At 40.1% G+C, this 19753-nt stretch overlaps 1 protein-coding gene across 2 annotated transcripts in view; it reads right to left on the reverse strand.

Moving 5' to 3' along the window:
• The window catches only part of LOC116692318 (adenylate cyclase type 6), a 31571-nt gene extending 13855 nt beyond the window's left edge, over positions 1–17716 (reverse strand). Inside the window, exons 1-3 of one of the 2 annotated variants that reach the window (XM_032520503.1) lie at positions 17479–17716; positions 14996–15178; positions 13987–14878 (exon numbers count right to left, since the gene is read on the reverse strand). In XM_032520503.1, the coding sequence (XP_032376394.1) occupies positions 13987–14877 (891 nt within the window). In that variant the 5' untranslated portion in view covers position 14878; positions 14996–15178; positions 17479–17716. Of the gene's footprint in view, positions 1–13986; positions 14879–14995; positions 15179–17478 lie in introns of those variants that run through there. The other variant, XM_032520504.1, reaches the window with a different exon arrangement.
• Between the last annotated feature and the right edge of the window lie 2037 nt (positions 17717–19753).

Consider the following 19753-nt stretch of genomic DNA (forward strand, 5'->3'; position numbering starts at 1 on the left):
AGCTGACTGACTACATATTGAATGCTAGCTCAAAATAACAGCCTGATATCTCTGAATAGATGAAACTAAAGTGTGGGGAAACATGATGAACAACGCTTGAGTCAATGCCAAGTTATGCTTAGACACTACATGGTCTGGAGAATGGAGGCAAAACAGAGGCTTTTGAATAAATCTTGGGTGAGCTATGCATGTGTGTGTGTGTGTGTGTGTGTGTGTGTGTGTGTGTGTGTGTGTGCGTGTGCGTTTGCGCATTGCAAATAATTTGGTTCTTACCAGGATAAAAACACTTCGATTTAGAAGTGTTAGATTATTTATTTTGTTATAAGAATGAAATTCTTCTTTTAAGTGTTCAACTTTACACTATAATCTTAAATCAAGCAAGTTTGTCAAGTGAAATTATCTTGCTGTATGGACACATAATTTCACTTGTTTTGAGTACCTATTTCCTCAGATTTAGTGTTTTTATCTTGTTTTTAGACATCCCTTTTTGCAGTGTGTGTGTGTGTGTGTGTGTGTGTGTGTGTGTGTGTGTGTGTGTGACTCCTTTTGGACTGGCAGCTATTTGATCCTGAAGCTTGTTGTGTCTGTTGCTGCACTTACAGTATATCTCCTAGGCCTGAAATCCAGCACAGACCCACGGCCGCTCTGACACTTCCCTCTCCAAACAGCAATGTTGTATAAAGAGAGCAGTATAAGCTTTTCTTCATTAGCACACTGCCACTCTCTTTATAACCACTGAGCTGGACTTTAGAGTATCTTCCCCTGATGTCTCCTGACTATTCTTGCTCCAGAATTTCGGCTCTCAAAGACGAGCCACACTCGACATTTACTTAAGCAGGAACCTCCTGGCGGTGAAGTTAAAAGAAGTCCAAACATTGGCTTATAAGGCGCGGCTCCTGGGCAAGGTGCTTTATAAAGTATGGCAGACGGATAGCATGTTAATCAAGGAATGAAGGAAGGGGATGGAAAAGATTTTGTCTTGGCAAACACACAGAAAATCCCTTCTGTCTTTAATAATATCCCCCTGGACAAGTACTTCACAAGAAGGCATGCTGGAATGTGCACAAATTAGATTTTCACACCACTGTCATTCAGAGACAAAACTCATAATTTAACGGATGTGATCTATTAATCAAAAATAATATTTCAATGCCATTCTGCAGCACTGTGGCAACTGTACAAGTTGTTTTTTATTATATAAGGTTCAGCAACAGCAACTGTAGACATCTCGTCAGTAAGCAGAGCTGAGGTGGCCACATGTTGATGTATATTTCACTTATATTAACTCCTATGACAATACAGTGAGAAGAAATATACTAAGAACTAATAACCACAAATACGACTTACTGTCAATGCCTTTTTTGAATAAAGGCATTGTCCACCAAACGTTTGGATTTCTCCAGGATTCTTTGAAAAGGCCTGCCCTGCAGTGAAAAATAAGTTCTGATATCCCACCAACCTTGAGCTCGACTAAAGCTGAAGTTTAAACTTTAAAAGGCCAGAGTGCTACATCCCATAAGTCAACACACTGGCTCTGGGGACCCTGACTGCTGTTGACAGGGGGGCTACTCTCCAGTACATGACCTTTGATAGGCATCTGGAGCTTTTAAAATGTCTTACAGAGAGTCACACACTGCTGATCTGAAAAGATAACATGCGGCACCAGAGTAGTAAAAATAGACAATACTCTGAGACTTTTTTGCACTACTCCATATCTAATCAGGGGTTACTATAATGTGTGAATACTGACATAAGAAAGAAGCCATTACTTATCAAGTCTTTGCCATCTTGGGTCCCTGCCATCTGGAATCAGAGCTTTGTTTTCGTCATGGCTCAGGCTAAACCAAAATTGGTCTCAGGCGACCAGTGAGGCCTCAGAGTAATCTTTGTGAAACACTGAAGCAAATTCCGTGAAGCTAAATAGAGCTGGACCCAGGCCGCACATCTGTCAGAAAAACCGACCCTGAATTAATACTTGCACATATACGTTGTCCAAACATGAGGGAAAAAATCTCCCAGCGATCCTGGAATTACTGACTAAAACAAACTGCAACCACCAGCTAAAACTACCCACGCCACTAATTTGACCAACAATTTTTTCCTCAAATCACAAGATTATAATGCTTTTTTTATCCTTCTGTTTAATGTCTCAGCCTTCAATTTATTCTTGACCGGCTTAAGTTCAACACTTGGCGGGCCCTGATTTTACCACTTTTCTTCTGACACTGTATCTGTCCCTGTACAGCTGTACGCCAACCTTTTTTTCTCTGAGAACTAATTTGACGAAATGAAAGTGGCCGAGAGCTACTCATGTTTTATATCGTTAGTAACAATTATTCACATAGCTGATCTCCACCCAACCCAGCTGAATAAGCTTCTTCTGTGTGAACATTTACAACATGTTGTCCAACACTAACACTTTGTATCAGCACTTCTTTATCATTCTTAAACATCTTAAATTCAGCAGCATGTGCATGTTTTTGTGTGAGCATTCTCAAGCTTGTACTATTATCTCATACTAATGTTGTAGAAAACAAAAATTTAATTACTTTTTTATTTGTGCTTATTTTCTGTCTGACCCACATAACACTGTATCACATCAATTCCCTTCATCATTTGTAGTTCACATGCATTTTTAGTAGTAGTGAGATGACTGGCACCACATGGAGTCAACAAAAGAGGCGCATGCTGGAGTGTATCCACTTACAGTAGGTTTACTCTAATGGAGTCATTTTAATGTTCATCTGGCAGTCTTGTTTCGTGACATTCATGTAAAAGAAATGGAAAAAAGCTGCTTCACTAAAGTAAGACCCAAACAAAGCAGATATTTTCAGAGCTACTAGGTTCCAGAAATGCTGTGAATGCTGTTGAGATTTTAGCTGGACATCATTTTGGAGGTTTATATTCTCCGTCTCTATCTCCACAGGATTGACACAACAGTTCAGCCATCTCATTTTCTCAGAGAAAACAAATGACAGTGAATAAAGGAGAACAACCTTTGGTAAAACAGTCATAAAAGTGTCTTTGTTGTTGCAGTTACACTGTCATTTCAGATCTTTGAAAACAAGGCAGCAGGGCCACATTCTAGCGGTTTTATTACTTTTGTGTGGCTTACATAACTTGAATGAATTATACCATGTAGCATCCTGCTTTAGGACATTTATCATTTGTCCCTCTTCCCTCTTTTTTCCATCTCTGCTTTCGGTTAACTAGAGGGACAGCCACAAAATGATCTTACATTAAATGATTGTGCACTTTGCCTGACCTATTGCTGCTGCTTCAATCAATGCCTGTTTTTACTTTAGGGCTGCAATTAACAATTGTGTTTACTAATCGATTAACTGTTGGATATTGAAAAAGATTTAAATTAGTGAAAAATGAAGAGTAGCATTAGTAACAGCACCAAGAGATGTCAACTGTACTCCATATTTCTTCATTTGAATTATGTTTCAATGGGTAAAATGTATTAATTAACACATATTAATATAAAATGCTCCATTGAGCATTATATTATATGAGCATTAGATACAAACCTGTGCTGATGAGTACACCAGTGTCTGTTTGTCAGTGGTCTTAGCTGTTCAGTGTTCAGGGGTCAGAGTTTGGCTGGACTAACAGAGGGAAGGGGGGGCAGGGCTGGACATAACAATCTCCTCCCAGCTGTGTCCTCACTAACCCCTCACTTCCTGCCCACTCACACCCTCACAAGCACAGTTGCAATTACAGCACGGCGGCTGCAAGAACACAAAATTAGCCTAACAAACTGACAAGCCCACCAGCCCCATTCACTCTGCTCTCATTCACTCTGATTTGAACCGTGTGAGGGGAGTACAGACTTTGAACTGTGTGACTGTGAGCTAAACATCCAGGAATTCCTATTTCATCTGCTATTGCCTCCATCTCCTTTTAAGCACAATGCACAACATGAACCCTGGGCCACCATTTCGCTTTGACAGAGACCAACGTAACAGGAATATTAGGAGCTAACTCCTACAATAGGAAAATGTCTGCTGCTGACTACATGGTACTGCATTTGTTAAGAACTAGAACATGTTTTTTTTCTTTTAGTTGTTTTGTCTTTAAATACTGAGTAACAGAATTAAGCACAGGAGCATTAGGCAACATTAAATGAGATAGTATGATAGATAGATGCTGGCCCCACATACAAGACTTTAGTTTCACTGTGCGGTTATATAAGCATCTGCTAATATTTACTACACTGTTTTTACCACTGTCCTTCCCTGTTTAACTATTCAACCATATACAATATTGACTTTTACTACAAAGCATACAGATCAATGTGGGTACAATAACAACAGGTTACAGTTTAAACCGCAGAAATGCGAGAGCAGTTTGGTAACCGCTTCAACTTAAATTTTGACCTGAATGAGCTGCTCGGTCGAGGATGAGCTAATACTGAACTCATGCATGTTACACATCCGCCTCCTGGGCCATATTCAGGAAAAGTCACATGTGTCATGTTTGTGAAGCCTGATACATCAGCAACATTTCACTGGAATAAAAGCATAGCAACACATAGTTTGAAAACTACAAGCTGAAACTGTATATGTGTTAGTGTTCAGGCCTTTTTATTTATTATATCCTGACCATCTCTGCTCAGCCTTTAAAGGTTATGCATACCATAACAAAGAGGAAATGTGATTCAGGTATATTGAATGGTGGAGAAAACGTAGAGTCTAGCAGCTATGGCTCTTCTTTACAACATGAAGGTGCTTGTGACGCTTTATCCTTAACAAAGGAAACAGTGCCGTCTTTCTGCCACCTAAAAAGGAAGGGCTTTTTATTTTTTCCATGTGAAGAGAGAGCGTGAAATATGCTTTTTGTTGCTTTCTGCACAATACAGCAGAATGATCCTCTGAAGATATAGTAGAGTAGAACTTACTTTGGGTTAACTATGAGTGTGTGAAATTACATCATGGGACCAGGGTCTTGGTGACATGTGACATCATTCACTAGAATGTGAATAAGACATGCTGTAAGACCCAAAGTCTCAGCGCTGTACAACAGGAAAAACTGTCTATACTGATTGGACAAAATAATTAGGATGATCTCCACTTTCCATTTAATAAGAAGATCAGAGGACAATCAAAGAGGCTGAGGAGATTAAAGAAGGTCTGTAATGTCTTTGACAATAGAGACATGAGTTGTTCACAGTGGTGTGTATTTCAATAGCAGGTTTGTATACTGATAGTAAACATGTTTTTAATTACTGTTTCACTCCAGTAACGCATTCACAGACCAGCCCTTCATATGCTGTGGCTGTTTTAATGTTGTAATTGTAACTGGGATAGTGGGATAACAAGACAGTTGGCTACTGGTGTGACAGTGACCTTTGACACAAAAACAATCAGCCTACTGTCACCACCACTGGGATAGGGGGCACTAAGCTCAACAGAATCCAGAGTAAAACTGCCCTTAAAAGCCTATGGCCTTGCATGCCACACAGATTAACATTTAACGCCGCTAATGGATTCCTAATATATTATCTCTTGGCTGTCCACCATGGCAGTTCAACCTTAAATCCCAGTATTTACTTTTGCAGAGAGCCAAATTATTAGTAAACCATGAGCTGTTATTGGAAGCCTGCACTTCCTCATCCCCGACTCGCACAGCTATTATTAGTCCAGCTATTATTTGCCTTATTATCGCAGCTGTATTTTAAGAGCAACATTTTGCTTATCGCTAATCCTAATTGCTCCCACCCATGGTGGTGAAGTTATCCGGGTTTGTATCATTGCCTCTGGTTGTAATACAATAACTGGATGAGTCACAAGCTCTCTCCCTCTCTGATAATGGGGTGGGGTTGGGGGTGAAAGGGGGATATATCATTTGAGCCAGTGCATTGTTTGGCACCTACAACAACTGATAATGGGTTCTCACCATTTGATAGCAGCCAAGTGAGCCGCTCTGATCCATGCAGCTCACACAGACAGACACAGATCACACACTTGACTTCTTCTGGTCTGTGTGTGTATATACATAACGTGTGTACATCGTACACCAGATTCATTAAATATAAATAGGGCTGTGTATCAAACTTCAATACTTATTGAGTGCTGACCAAAATCTGTCCGTAGAGTCACGTATTGATGAATGTCAAATATTAAATGTTGGCATAAAATGCATTATATTTAGTTGTCTTTACTTATTGTTTGATTGATTGATTATGTATGTTATATACTAATGTTGATGCTAAAGAGATCAAACTCAAGATTTTGTTTTTATTCCTAAAACTAAAGCACCTAAAAGTTGTTTTGGTATCAGTACTGAAACTCAGTTGTCATATATGGGCACCGGTATCTAATAATAATTGAAAGATATAGATCCAACACGGCACATTTTCTTTTAATTTCAACACCACTCAGAGAGTACATGTGAGTATCATACACAGCCTTTGTCAAACTTTCCAAGCAAACATCATAAATAATTGCATAAAGGTTAAGGTAGCCTGTGTGGTTGCTTTAAGGTTTCTCTAAGGTAACACCAATGTTCTGGCCTAAATGCATTATGTACGGTCAGTCATGCCTGTGACATTTCATTGATTGGTATCTTTTTCACCAGTGTTAAGCAGAGGGATCAGTATGTTTCCACTAGTCTCACATTTGTTCATAACAATCTGCTATAGGAACAGGTTTTTCCTCTAGTGCCGGATCAGCACACATCAAAAGCAGACTAGATTCAAGACTCTCTTCTTGACCTGCCTGTCAATAGCTCACTCTTCAAAGGACTCCATTTAGGATTTGGTTATCCAAATATATCCTGCTGGACACAAAAGAACAACTTCAGTGTAGCTCCTTGATAATCCATGTATGACATTTTGCACGCAGGCTGGTTATAAATTCTTAGAACTAAACAAAGGTATGGTAAGTCACATAATCCCCCTTAAGACATATAGGCATGTGGATGCACAGCTGTTCATACTTAACTCACAGTAATACTTATATCAAAGCAAAACCTCCCTTCCCACAAGGGAGAGTGACATAAGAAAAACACAAGGGACATGTAGTGTCTCGGAGGGAAGCACTCTCTGATGGCCAAATGAATGTGTTTCGGCCTATGTTATGTGTGTGCATGAGTGTACTGGCTCGTACGTGTCTAAGTTCCAGTCAGAGTCTGAGTGCTTGGCGCCACTAGATGAAGCCATAACTCAGGTGACTGGACAAAAGTAGACCAATGTAAACGAGGCATTTTGTAGTGAGGTCTCTTTTACATTTGGAGTTTGGGTGAATCTCTAAAATCTCACTCAATTGTGTTCTCTACTTCCCAGCCAACATGATGAGAATGCAGTAGGTGATACAAAGTCCGATGCTGATAATGTAAAGACCATCAATTAAGACTATCATGTGCTGCTTACACTAAAGGTTACAAACAAAACATCATGAATACTACTGCTCCTGGCTTTGTGTGGTGCATTCATGTGCTGGAGTGAAGATATGTTCTGTGTTGCTAACAGGCATAAATGTCAGAAAACCCAGCACGACAACAATCATTGACATCACCACACTAATAGGAATTTGGTGGCCTCTTCCAATCAAAAGGCTGCTGGTCACCAACTGCCAAAACTTAGAAGTAAAACAGCTGAATTAACGTCAGCTGTCAGAGAAGCCCGCAGCAGACTTTTTAAACCAAATCAACTTCCAGAAGTGAAGACGAGGAAATAATAAATAGACCCTTCTGTGGACAAGTTGCACTGGAGGGAGTTAATATCCATATAGACTTACAACAACTTGACTCACTTAGCAGTCAGTAAAGTCTCTCGCAATAATTTGATGGACTAAAGTAATTACTTGAGTGAAATGAAGAAAGATAAAGTTGTTCAAAAGTAAAACTGTATAGATTATAACCCGTTGCTCTAAACTAGATTGATTTCTTTGGTTTTTGAGTGAAATCTTGAGAAGTGGATTCAAGAATAAATATTAAACTAATCATATAGAATAACTGTACTCTATTCATAAAATAAGTATTAGTTTGGACTATAACTTTCCAGAAACCTACAGCCAATTAAATTTGATGTAGCCCATCTAAAACGCACAGGGCCAAAGTACTGTAAGTAGGCCTGCACGATTCGGGGGGAAAATATGAATCTGGATTTTTTAGCTTAGCGTTGATATCATGATTCTCTGCCAGGACTTTTTTTCTCATGAAGTGTAATGTTTATTGAACACATGAACCATGACAAAACAAATTGGCACTACCAAACATATTTATTTGGCACCTATAGCACATTGCTCATCATCACAAGCCTGTAAACATAGAGGCTTCAATGAAGAGAAGAGAGAGCATTGCAGTGCTTGGGAGCGCTTTAAAACCTATTTTATACAGTCTATGTTTAAGTCTTTATGTTTTTGATGCATTTGGCTCATAAAATTAAATGAGAATCAAACTCATAAAAAACAGAAAAAAACAGTTATTTAAAAATTTAATTGTGAACAGGGTGAATTGAGATTGTGATTTTATAAGAATTAATTGTGCAGGCCTAGTACCTTTCTAGATGCTTAAACCCGTAAAATGTAGCACTTTGCACTATTCACGTGTATTTTTACTGACTGTGTCTCAAGTCATACTTGAGGTGGTATGTTACACAGTGCATTATGTTCATGTGTAAGTGTGATATAGAATTGAATTTGAGTTACTGTGATTTTGAATGTGTTAGTGATAAAGCCATTTAGATGTTTTCTATGCGGACTGTTTTTTTGTTGTGCATAATCTGCCACTGTTGAGAGAGAGAAAGTGAGAGATATTCTAAGGCGAGCCAGTGATCCAGCAATTCAGCGACTCAGCAATTCTGGAGTGTGAGTGTAACCAGTGGCCATCAACCCGCCAAGCTGGTGGACTGCATTCTTTTGGATAAATCCTACAGATAAGATTTATGAGATCTCCACTGTTATCACACACTGACCGGGTAGTGATTTGGACCAAGGCCTAACTGAACTGAAACTGAAGAGAGTTGAACATTGAACTAATCGACTGACTATTTTAGGGGGAATTTCTTATTTTGTTGTTGTTGTTTTCTATGTGTGATTCACAATATTTGTGCAGTATCAAAATAAATGTTTTTATACTGCTTTTGCTATTCAAACAGTGGTAAGTAGCAAATTCACTTCAAGAGCCGAAGCTAATTCTAATTTCTAGTGCTTAAATATCATTAATACAGGTTATTGTGATATTCTCATTGATGCTTTAAGTTACCTTAGTTACACTGAGAAAAAACTGAATCATAGAAATGAAATATTGCACAGTTACCACTGGGGAAATAAGGGTCAGGACTTGAGTGCAGCCCTAGTCACTCCTGTCTAAGTAAAAAAAATGTCATTCTAACCAGATGCCATCTGTGAGAATGAATGAGGTCCCTCCTGAAGGATAGTGGAGGCACTTTGAATTGAAAACAGCAGTGTAACTTTCTACTTCCTGAGCGCAGCTTCATCTCTCTGTAGTTGTCAGAGGAGGCCCTTCAGAGCAGAGAGGGGAAACATAGCGATCTATGGAAACAATCCCCATGAGTAGCGTGAGCTCAATCTCAGCACGTTGAGAAATAAAAGGCCACTCGATCTGAGGCAGATTTTGTGAAAATGGAATTATGACTCAGAGAAAAAGAGGGAGAAAAGTGGACAGAGAGAAGAGCAGCTCTTTTCCAGCCGGGTGCGTCAGCAAGGCATTGTTTCACACTCTACATCTGTGGCCGTCCCCTTGTCACCACTGTAACCCCCCCATGCCTCCCCTGCTTCATCGTGGAGGTCCGTCACAAAGACCCCTTTTGTCCTCAACATCATCGGTCTCACATCTTCTCAGCTCTGATCCTACATGAACATCTCCACAGGGAAAATACAAATAAAGGAAAAAACAAGTCTGGGACACAGAAACGGCTGGAGGATGAAGAGGTCCCAGAAGCCAAAAACAAGCTTTCTCAGATCAGAGTCTGGCCATGTGATACCAGGAACCACAGGTTTGTGTGACCTCACGTGTCTGATAGAGAAGGTGTGACAGACTGAATGGAGAGCTTCTGTATTCATAAAACTTGTAGCTTGAAGCCAGACACCTGTTGAGTCTGAGAGCTGACTAGGCGACACACTGTTCTGCTCTTATCTTGAGGGTGAAAATCGTCTGGAAATTCCTCTTCTTTAAAAGAGTTGTGTGCACATGAGTTTGATATGGCTAGTGACAGCATTAAACAACCCAACACAAACCTGATGTCCTTTAATCAATCTATATTAAAAGCCTAAGAAAAACAGAGAGAGAGAGAGAGAGAGAGAGAGGCCCCAGGCACATGGTCCATCATTAATTGTTTAAAGTACTGGAACATACTGTGTTGGGGGTCCAAGCCTGCAGGCAGGGCAGCAGTCCATCATCAGAAGACCAATGCAACCAACCACATAGAGGCAACAGACCAATGTGCCCATAGTCACCCTGTCTAGTCCGAGGCATAAGTACTTAACACACAAGCTCACTCGACCAGTGGAGTTATGTCAATATTGCCTTATTCAGAGTGGCTCCACATTCATCTGGTTGCTTAATAGCGATAGTTGGTAGAAAAAAACAATAACATCTCTCTAGAGATTTGTAGAGTTTAACCCATGTGTGATTTTGGAGTTATTTTGTGGCAGTCTTCAGACATGATCAGTTCAAACAGGAAAGAAAATCATGTATTTAAGTTTGTGACATGGTTCCTTCATTCTTGTAAGGGTGAAAAAGCCTCCGAAACAGCATGTATGCCATTAGGGGACACTAACATTCCCCGCTGAAAAATTGATTATTTACATTCTGCTTTTGCTACTCTGACATTTCAAAAAGTCTCCTGTGTAAATTGCCTATTATATCAATGAGCATGACTGGACAACAGTCAAAAAAATAGATTTTAAAGGTTTGGTGCTAAAATTATTTATTTATTATCAATAGAAAAAGTATCAACAAAAAATGAAAATAAAAACGATGAAGAATGGATGCCAAATACTCTCAGGTTCCAGTCTCTAAAATATTAGGGTTGATGCCTTTTCTTTTTTTTAGATTTTTTTTAAACTTTAACGGTTTGTGATTTTAAAAAACAAGCACTTGGAAATATTTGTTGTTTTCTGACATATTATAGAATAATCAAATAATCATAAACATAGTTGCGGTCCTACAAAAGGTCATTTGTTACTTCTGTTTTGGAGGTTTAGTAGATTCATGAATAGTTCTTGAACAATTGATATTACAATCTGATACAGTATAAATCGTATTACCACAAACACACTGCACATTATAAGAACATTAGTGAGGATCTTATAGCAAATACAAAAATATGTAAGAGACAAAACTAATGAAGAAATGATTCCAATGTTATGGGAGTGGAAGCCATTATGCAGTAAATAGTCTAATAAGTCTAATTCTGTTTTTATTTTTTTTCAAGTGATCATCCTGTTTTCCATCAAATTCATTGCATAATCCGAGTATCCCCCCTCCCCCCCTCCCCCGTTTCATTTGACTAGAATAGCCTCCTTGTTTTAGGGAATTGCGGCCTGAATGGCACCATGCTACATTATCATGATATTCCTCCACAATGCAGCTAAACGGGCTCATTCAACCCAGATGACCTTCCACAAACCCCAACAGAGTTGCCAATAGCTGCCCTACAGCACAAAACATAGGCTCATTAAAAATCTCATTTGAAAAACTGCCGAGATCTAAAGCACCATCTACTTTTAGTACGGCACCTTTGACATGGAAAAGTGGTTGGAGTCTGTACAATGTTTGTCCTATATTGATGGGAAGAGAAAGTAGGGCGTTTTCACTTATGAATACAGTAACAACATTGTGCTCAATTGTATGGTGAAAATAGTGGGCCCTGTCAAGCACAAGTCTGAGACAAGTGTCTTGTTTTCTCATGAATATAAATGTTCACTGTCATTTTCAGAGATGGCTGTATAGCAGCAACTAAGGTACAAAAAGACAGTTTATGAGCATATTTTTTTTTTTATAACTATTGAAGAATTGATTCACATTTTTTTAAGTCTGTCTTAAAACAATATTCACATTTCCAAATGTACAGTAAAACCGTTACCGTTAATGCTCTTCTTGTCCATGCACTCCATTGTAAAGATACTTGATGTGACTTCAGTGTGATGAAAAAAATCCACAGTCCTCGTTTCATAAAAATGCATTGCGTTTAGCCAAAACTGAGGCTTCAGCAGTCGGACATAACAAGTCAGCATTAGTCTATTTAGTGTAAAATTGTGATGGGAATAATAAAAAGACCATATGTGTGAAAGATTCCCAATTGATTTGTCTAACTCTTGTTAAAGATTTGCATAACTTTGACTGAACTTTGTATATTTTTCACAAAGCTTTTATCTTCCACCACTTACATTGAAATTGCTTCAAAAAGCTACCAGTATGGACAAGAGGAACTATTACAGCAAATTCTACTGTTTACCTGATTGTGAGTATTTTATTAAGACATACTTGAAATGTGTGTGAACCTATCCTTAAGTGGTAAGTATTAAAGCACCCATATTATGCTCATTTTCAGGTTCATGAATTGTATTTGTGCAAGAATAGGTTTATATGGTTTCATTTTCGTTTTTGTATTTTGTTCATTTTGTACTGCACATTGCTGCAAATCCTGTTTTCACCCTGTGTGTTTAGGTCTTTGTTTTAGCTACAGAGGGAGACATCTCACTTTTATTTTATTTTGTTGGAAGTCGCACTTGAATGAGTGAATTCATGCAGTAGTTAGGTAAGATCACATCAGCTAGTTAACTCTTTCTCCAACTTTGGTCAGTACAAGGCAGGATTAGCTGGGAGACTTCTTCTAAACGAGGGGCACTTGTGGAATACCTGCAGAACAGAGACATGTTTGTAGTTCTTTTGTAGATTATGGTGAATTAGTGTTTGTTGTAGCAGTGTTTTGCCATTGAGAACAAGCTAGCATGCTACTGTTAGCCATCGCATCTAGTGACGTAGAAAGCCGTGCAGATTTTGAACAGCTCACCCGGAGACTAAAGGCAGAGGACATTCAGAAACCTGTATCTCACTCAAAACAGCATGGGAAGTTGTTTTTCCAAGTTTGTATGTGTGTGGCAGCACCAGAGACACAAAATAACACCCCAAATCCAAGATAAAGTGATTTGTTCTCAGAAAATGGATACTTTAAGTATGACTGAAAGGTGCTTAGTTATTCTACTACTAGATGTATGAGACCATTGTTGGCAATGTTGCAAATCAATGAGCAGGAACACTTGATTACAATATTTGATTTTCTGGATCAATGTAAAGAAGATCTGTCAGATGTTTAATGTACAAGAACAGCCATGTTCATGTATTATTACCTCCACCAAGGAGGTTGTGTTTTTGGTTAGGTTTGTCCGTTTATTTCTTAGTTTGTCTGTTAGTAGGATTAGGGAGAAACTACGGGTCTAATTTTCATTAAACTTGATAGAAGAATGTAACATGGGTCACGAAAGAACCCCTTAAATTTAGGAGCGGATTCCAAAATATGTCGCGGATACACAAATCCGTTTTCACTTTTATTAACATTGCGAGATAGGGCATTTGTGCTGCATTCATGTGGTGTCAGAATAATCTGAAAAATGGCATGGGCATGCCTATGCGGAGGTCTACATTCTCCAAGTGCCTGTCTAGTGTCATCTGTAGATACATTATCAACAGAATTTCCAGAAAATGTACAATTCACTATCAGAGCTGTGACTCACAATTATTTTCGTCATTGATTAACTGAAACAGAAAAAGCAATAGTCACATTTAAACTCACATACCTGCAAATGTTTGCTTAAAATGTGACTCAAACAATAATTGGTTACCAAAATATTTGCCAATTAATTGTGTCAGCTCTAATCACCAGACAGATGTTGATCACTGTATATCATAATCACGATCACAATATAATAGAAAACACACCTAACAGACATGAGCGAATATCTCCCTCCATTATTTTTTCAGACCAAATGTATTGTTCAGCGTTATATTTCTTACCTGTTTGAAAATGAACTTGTATTCTTGGTTGAGCTGCCAGGCAGTCACTAGGTGTATAGTGGACAGCACAGCTCCACTAACCACAGCAGCTCTCATTCTGACCGGCAGCAGCGTGTAGATAATGTAGATGAAGAAGACCGTCCACCAGATGCCCTCTGAGGCACTGGGGGGATACACCATCAGCACCCCAAAAACCTGCACTACAATCAGCACCCCAATCACCAGGTAGCTCACAATCCACATGTAGTCTTGGTGGAAGCCATTGCGGTTGCACACCACCATCATGGCCAGAAAGAGAGCCATGGCCACAGACAGTACTGAGACATAGGCCACATGAGGGGTCGTGTTGATGCAGTGGAAGGCCATCATGACCCCACACACCACAACCAGCACCCCCATCAGCATGGTCAGAGAGCTCTGGTTGAGCCTGAAGAAGTAGCGCTGGTACAGACGCTCCAGCTTGGCGGACTGAAATTTCTTAGATTGGAAAACCCACATAACCCGCATCCAGCAGTCTCTTGCAGTCATCGCTTTGCAGCCACCCTCTGCTAATTCCCCTAATTCCTCCTCTTTCCTGCCCTTCAGCTCGCCATCTTCAAAGCCCAGGTCCACAGCCTTTAGACCCAGATCACCGCCGCCTGTCCTCTTCCCATAGTGGTCCTCCTGCCAGCCACAGCGCAAGCCAAAGTTGCCCCCACTGGTGCCTGCTCCACAATGGTAATGCTGGGGCGCCACATTTGGGAGCTCCAGGTCCTCATGGTCCCTCAGGCAGCTCATGTAGTGTGGGTTGCACAGTGATGAGCTGTCCTTCCTCTTTTTGCCATTGCGCTCTCCCCATGCTGTCTTTCGCTCATCCACTCTGCCTACAAAGAGCCCTCTGGCCCACGACATCCTAAACAAAACACATTGAAAGTAAGAGAACATACACACAGGACAACTTTATGAAAAAACGATGCTGAGTTAAATCAATTTAAGAGATAATGACATAGAGAAATGAAGATAATCTTACCTGTGTGTAGCAACACTGCACTCTTTGGCCAGGCCACTAGTTTATCCCAGCGCGCACACAACATGAGTTCAGACTGGCCCGAGGCATCAGAAGTTTGTCTGTGTTTGTGGTGTCCTCTTTGTACAAACAGTCAGTGTATCAGCCCTATATGCCACCAAGTGCCTCTATAGACCACCTGTTTTCCTGGGGAAAACACAAAAATACACATAATGTTGAGCTAAAGCCGCTTGAGGAAATATCACCCGAGGGTGAAGATCATTACGGATGTATACACATCAAGGAATCACATATTTGTCACATCACATCTGTTGTTTCTGTGTTTATTTAGGTTTGCATGGGCATGTCAGTGTGTGATTCTCTGGCAGAAAGTTTGACAATTTATAGCGGAGACAAGAAATAATATCTAGCAAATGGCTTGTCCATTCCTCTCTCCCTCATCAACTTCACCCACCAGCCTGGGATAGCATTTCCATGAAAATGATTTGCTCTTGTGTTTGCAAAAAAACACTGGACATTGTGACAACAAAATCTCCTCCAATTATTTCCTCATGCACTGGTCAATTTTGCCATCAAACCATAATGTTAAACACAGTCCAATTTCAACAAACTTTTCACTGATTGCTGCATTTACCATATGGGGCTTTGTAGGAGACTAACAACTCTTCTTGGTGGATAGCACTCTGCTATGCTCTATCACTGCAATCTGCCCCTGACATCTTGAGTGGGCAGGAATGGGTGTGCTCTATTTGACAACAAAGGCCTATTGAGTGGGCACCATCAGAGATCAAGTGCTCTCCAGTTCAGATTAAATTGTCCATGCTTCCCCCATTAGCTTTGATGACTCACTATAGCTGGTTTTTGGCAGCACATGTCAAGGACACTGCTAACCTCTAAACTTAATAAGCAAATCTCTGCCATGTGGACTGAGCTGAGACGAACAGTGGGAAGAGTGCACAAGAACTTCACACAGGGCCATGTTTACAATCACCAGCAGCTTTTTATATGAGTTGATCAACCAATACCATAAAAAATCTAATTGAAATGGTTGTTCAGATAAACAGTGCATATGTATTGTGTCTAAAATACATCATTTTATTAAAGATTAGAAATGTGTACTTGCAGCTTTAATTAATTATAATACAATATAGTAATAAATAACCCCAACTATTACACTATCACTACAATCTATATTTTTCATATTGAGAGCATCGATTTAGCATAAGACCCAGTCTAGGATAATGCAAAGATATGACCAGGTGACCTTCTGCTCCGAGTTTACAGGCTTTCTGCAGCAATAACCTTAATCTTCGACTAACCTTTGATACATTTATGACACGTCAGACAGCAGCATGCGGCTCTTATGCAATACAAACTTCACATGCATGCTTCTGCCACTGAATATGGATATGATCTGTGCCACATATGGGCCGATTAGGGTCAGTCATCCTGCATGCATTACAAAGGACATGGTGATGCTTTCACTTACAGTACTTCTATAGATTGACAACATATTGTTTTTTCACTCGTTGCTGACACAGGCCTGATGTGATATATATGTGTATACAGTATATATACAGTGTTATATATGTAAGCTATGCATATACATATATACATACATACATACATGCATACATACATGCATACATACACACACACAGGACCCACACACACACACACACACACACACACACACACACACACACACACACACACACACACACACATGTTAAGCAAATACACATACAGGTTTGCGGGCAGTCGGCCGAAGCGCATTACATAACAGGACGCTCCAATAGCCTACAGGCGAAGTCGATAGCTCTCCGTGTTCAAATGAAGCCTCTTAAACCACACTCCACATGGAAACACTGTACCACTGGATACCCTCAAGTCAGCCTGGAGTCTGTAGGCTGCAGAAGAGAGTGCAGCTCGACACAACACCGCCTTTCCCAACTTATCAGGAGTAAAACATTCCATCGGGGAACTTCAATCTTGGCAGTGGATCTCCTGATCGCAGGGATGTGCAGCCCAGTTTTCAGAACTAATGTACAGCTACGGGGTCTACATACTGGGCCTGTCTCCCTCAACATAAACGTGTACGTCATTATGTTTAGACTCTGAACAGGTCACTGCATGGGCGAGAGTAAAATGGTGAGAATGCGCCAACATGCAATTGGCACAACAGCTGATTTTCCTCTTAATTGCGGCTTCACGTTCTAAAAAATACAAATGAATTGCATGTAACTGCATAATGAATGCTTACTGAGTACAGTCCAGCAGAACAGTCCAGGCTCCTGAACGCCGTCGCAATCGTCACAGCAAAACACTGTAGTAGCCTAGGCTACAAGTCAGCTGTTGGCATTATTTTCCCGACTGCTGTATCCTCTTCCTGCGTTTCAGCTTAGCCGACCCGCAACATATTAACATTGTGCAGAGCAGTTGCCCAACACAGCCGCGGGAAAGCTTAAGAGAGGCAGCGTACTTACCATTGGACATCCTCGTTACATGATAACACCGCAGTGGAGCTCCAGTTTAGCTCCTTGTTCAGCCTTTACGCAGCCGCCGTCACACGTTTCAGATGCGGGTCTGTCCGCCTGGAAGCGGGGAAAACTGCGAATTTGGCCGGACAACCTTCGCTCATCCCAGCCAAAGCTACAGTACAGTACATTCCCACCGCTTCGACTCCTCTCTCTCTCTCTCTCTCTCTCTCTCTCTCTCTCTCTCTCTCTCGCTATAACACACATGCACGCCCGCGCGCGCACACACATACACGCACACACACACACACCCACATCCACGCCACACACACACACACACACACACACACACACACACACACACACACACATATATAGGCCTCAACACACTCACACAAGCTGCACTCGTGAACAGCTAGAGGTGGGATGAGTGTCTCTCCTGCATGTTTGTGATTTTTACACTTTGCTCCAATGTCGTCCATTTGTTCCTAAACATTTGATCTCACTTTTGCATCAACCTACAGTGTCACCCAAATGAAAACACTACACGCCGAATAGAGACATATGCATTTATATTTTTACTGTCAGTGGCAGAAAACAATATGAAACTCAAGCAGCACTTTCAGACGACGTTATAGCACCATCTAGTGGAGACAATGAATGAATGCTCACTTCAAATGTGCCCCAAAGCGGTCACACTGAAACTACTACAGTGTTTACATTAATATAAGGAGACCATTTTAACAGTGAAACAACAAAGACAGTAAATAAAGGTTATCAGGTTTAATGGCTACACAACCAGCCAGTAAGCAGCCCATCACATGATCCAGTTTAATCTGTAAACCAGCAGGATAAGGCAATATTGGTGTTGACACAGAAGAATGTGTTGACTCTTCACCCTTTAGACAAGCTACACACCCTGGAAGATCCCACGGGGAACAATAAACGTTAGGTTACTGTAGGTTGTTACAGTGTACTGCACTACATAACATATTGATATAAAGTAGAGTTAGTAGAGTACTTTATTTTTCTATAGTAACTATGGCCTCCTGCACTATGCTAGACTACTTCTAGAATAGCCTAAATCTACTAATGATGCAGGGAAATCCAAGTGTCACAGCAGCGGAAGCACAAGAACCGATGCATGGATAAGTATATTTGAAAAAAAAAACTTTTTAAAACTATACATAATCTACATCATGATGAAGCATGAAGACATACAATTTAAAGCTGCATACCAAATTGGGTGGTGTCGAGTGGGCAAAGTGTGTTGTGTGTGCAGAAAGCCGTGTCAGCGGCGTAAAATAAAGTTATTGCACTTGTAGCAGTTATAGTATTGTTTACAGTTAGGCCTATAGTGAGTTAATCCTAATGCAAATAATAAACAATTATGTAGTCCTGTCCATTCATGTAGTCATGAATGATCTAATGCTTCATGTTTTATGTAGCTTTATTGTAGTCTGTGTCTTGTATTCTTTTGTCTGTATTTGTTTTTTGAGTTATGAGTTTTTTGTTTTACTGTACATACCTATTGTTGAGTTTGTGTTTTGTACTGTCTCATATGTTTTTCGTTTTTGAGTTTTTTTTATAGGCCCATCTAGGGACATTATTGCAAATTAGCTTAGCTATTAATGCTGTGGTGTGTGCTACATATTTTTCCCTCTACAAATAAACATTAAAAAAATAAACACAAAATGTGAGAGTTGTAAAGCCACCCTTAATTTATACAGCTTTATCCACATGTAAATATGGGTATATAAAAAATATGTACTTAATATTGCATTGCCACTTTTGTGAGTTTGACCAGCAGTCGGCGCCATCTTCCTTCTCTGTGCATGAAGGCCTATTGCAGCAAGTCCCCCTTTCACTTAAAAATGCGTTAGTTTATTGTTACCTCAGCTGTTTTACCTGCTTAGAATAATGTATGTGCAGTTTGACAATAGAAGGCTGTTTTCACATTCATCTGCTGAAGGAGAGAAATCTACCTGAAATCCCAGTGGACTTTATACAATGAAGTAGGTGAAATCATGTGCCCAGTAGTGAGACTTTAGGAACAGACCTATTCTGGATTTTTAAATGGAAAAGGAATATATATATAATCTTTAACTCTGTAATTAAACTTTGAGAGTATTTTAGGAGGGGGGGAGGATCTTCACATTTTACCTGTACTGAATTTTGCACCGTACAAACACCAACACGTTGGTTCATATCCAGGGCAGTGTGAATTAACCCCAAAAGGTGCTCGAGCCCCCTCAGTGTGTGTGTGTGTGTGTGTGTGTGTGTG

This window comes from Etheostoma spectabile, chromosome 7 (genome assembly GCF_008692095.1).
Source record: "Etheostoma spectabile isolate EspeVRDwgs_2016 chromosome 7, UIUC_Espe_1.0, whole genome shotgun sequence".
In the NCBI taxonomy this organism is placed as follows: domain Eukaryota; kingdom Metazoa; phylum Chordata; class Actinopteri; order Perciformes; family Percidae; genus Etheostoma; species Etheostoma spectabile.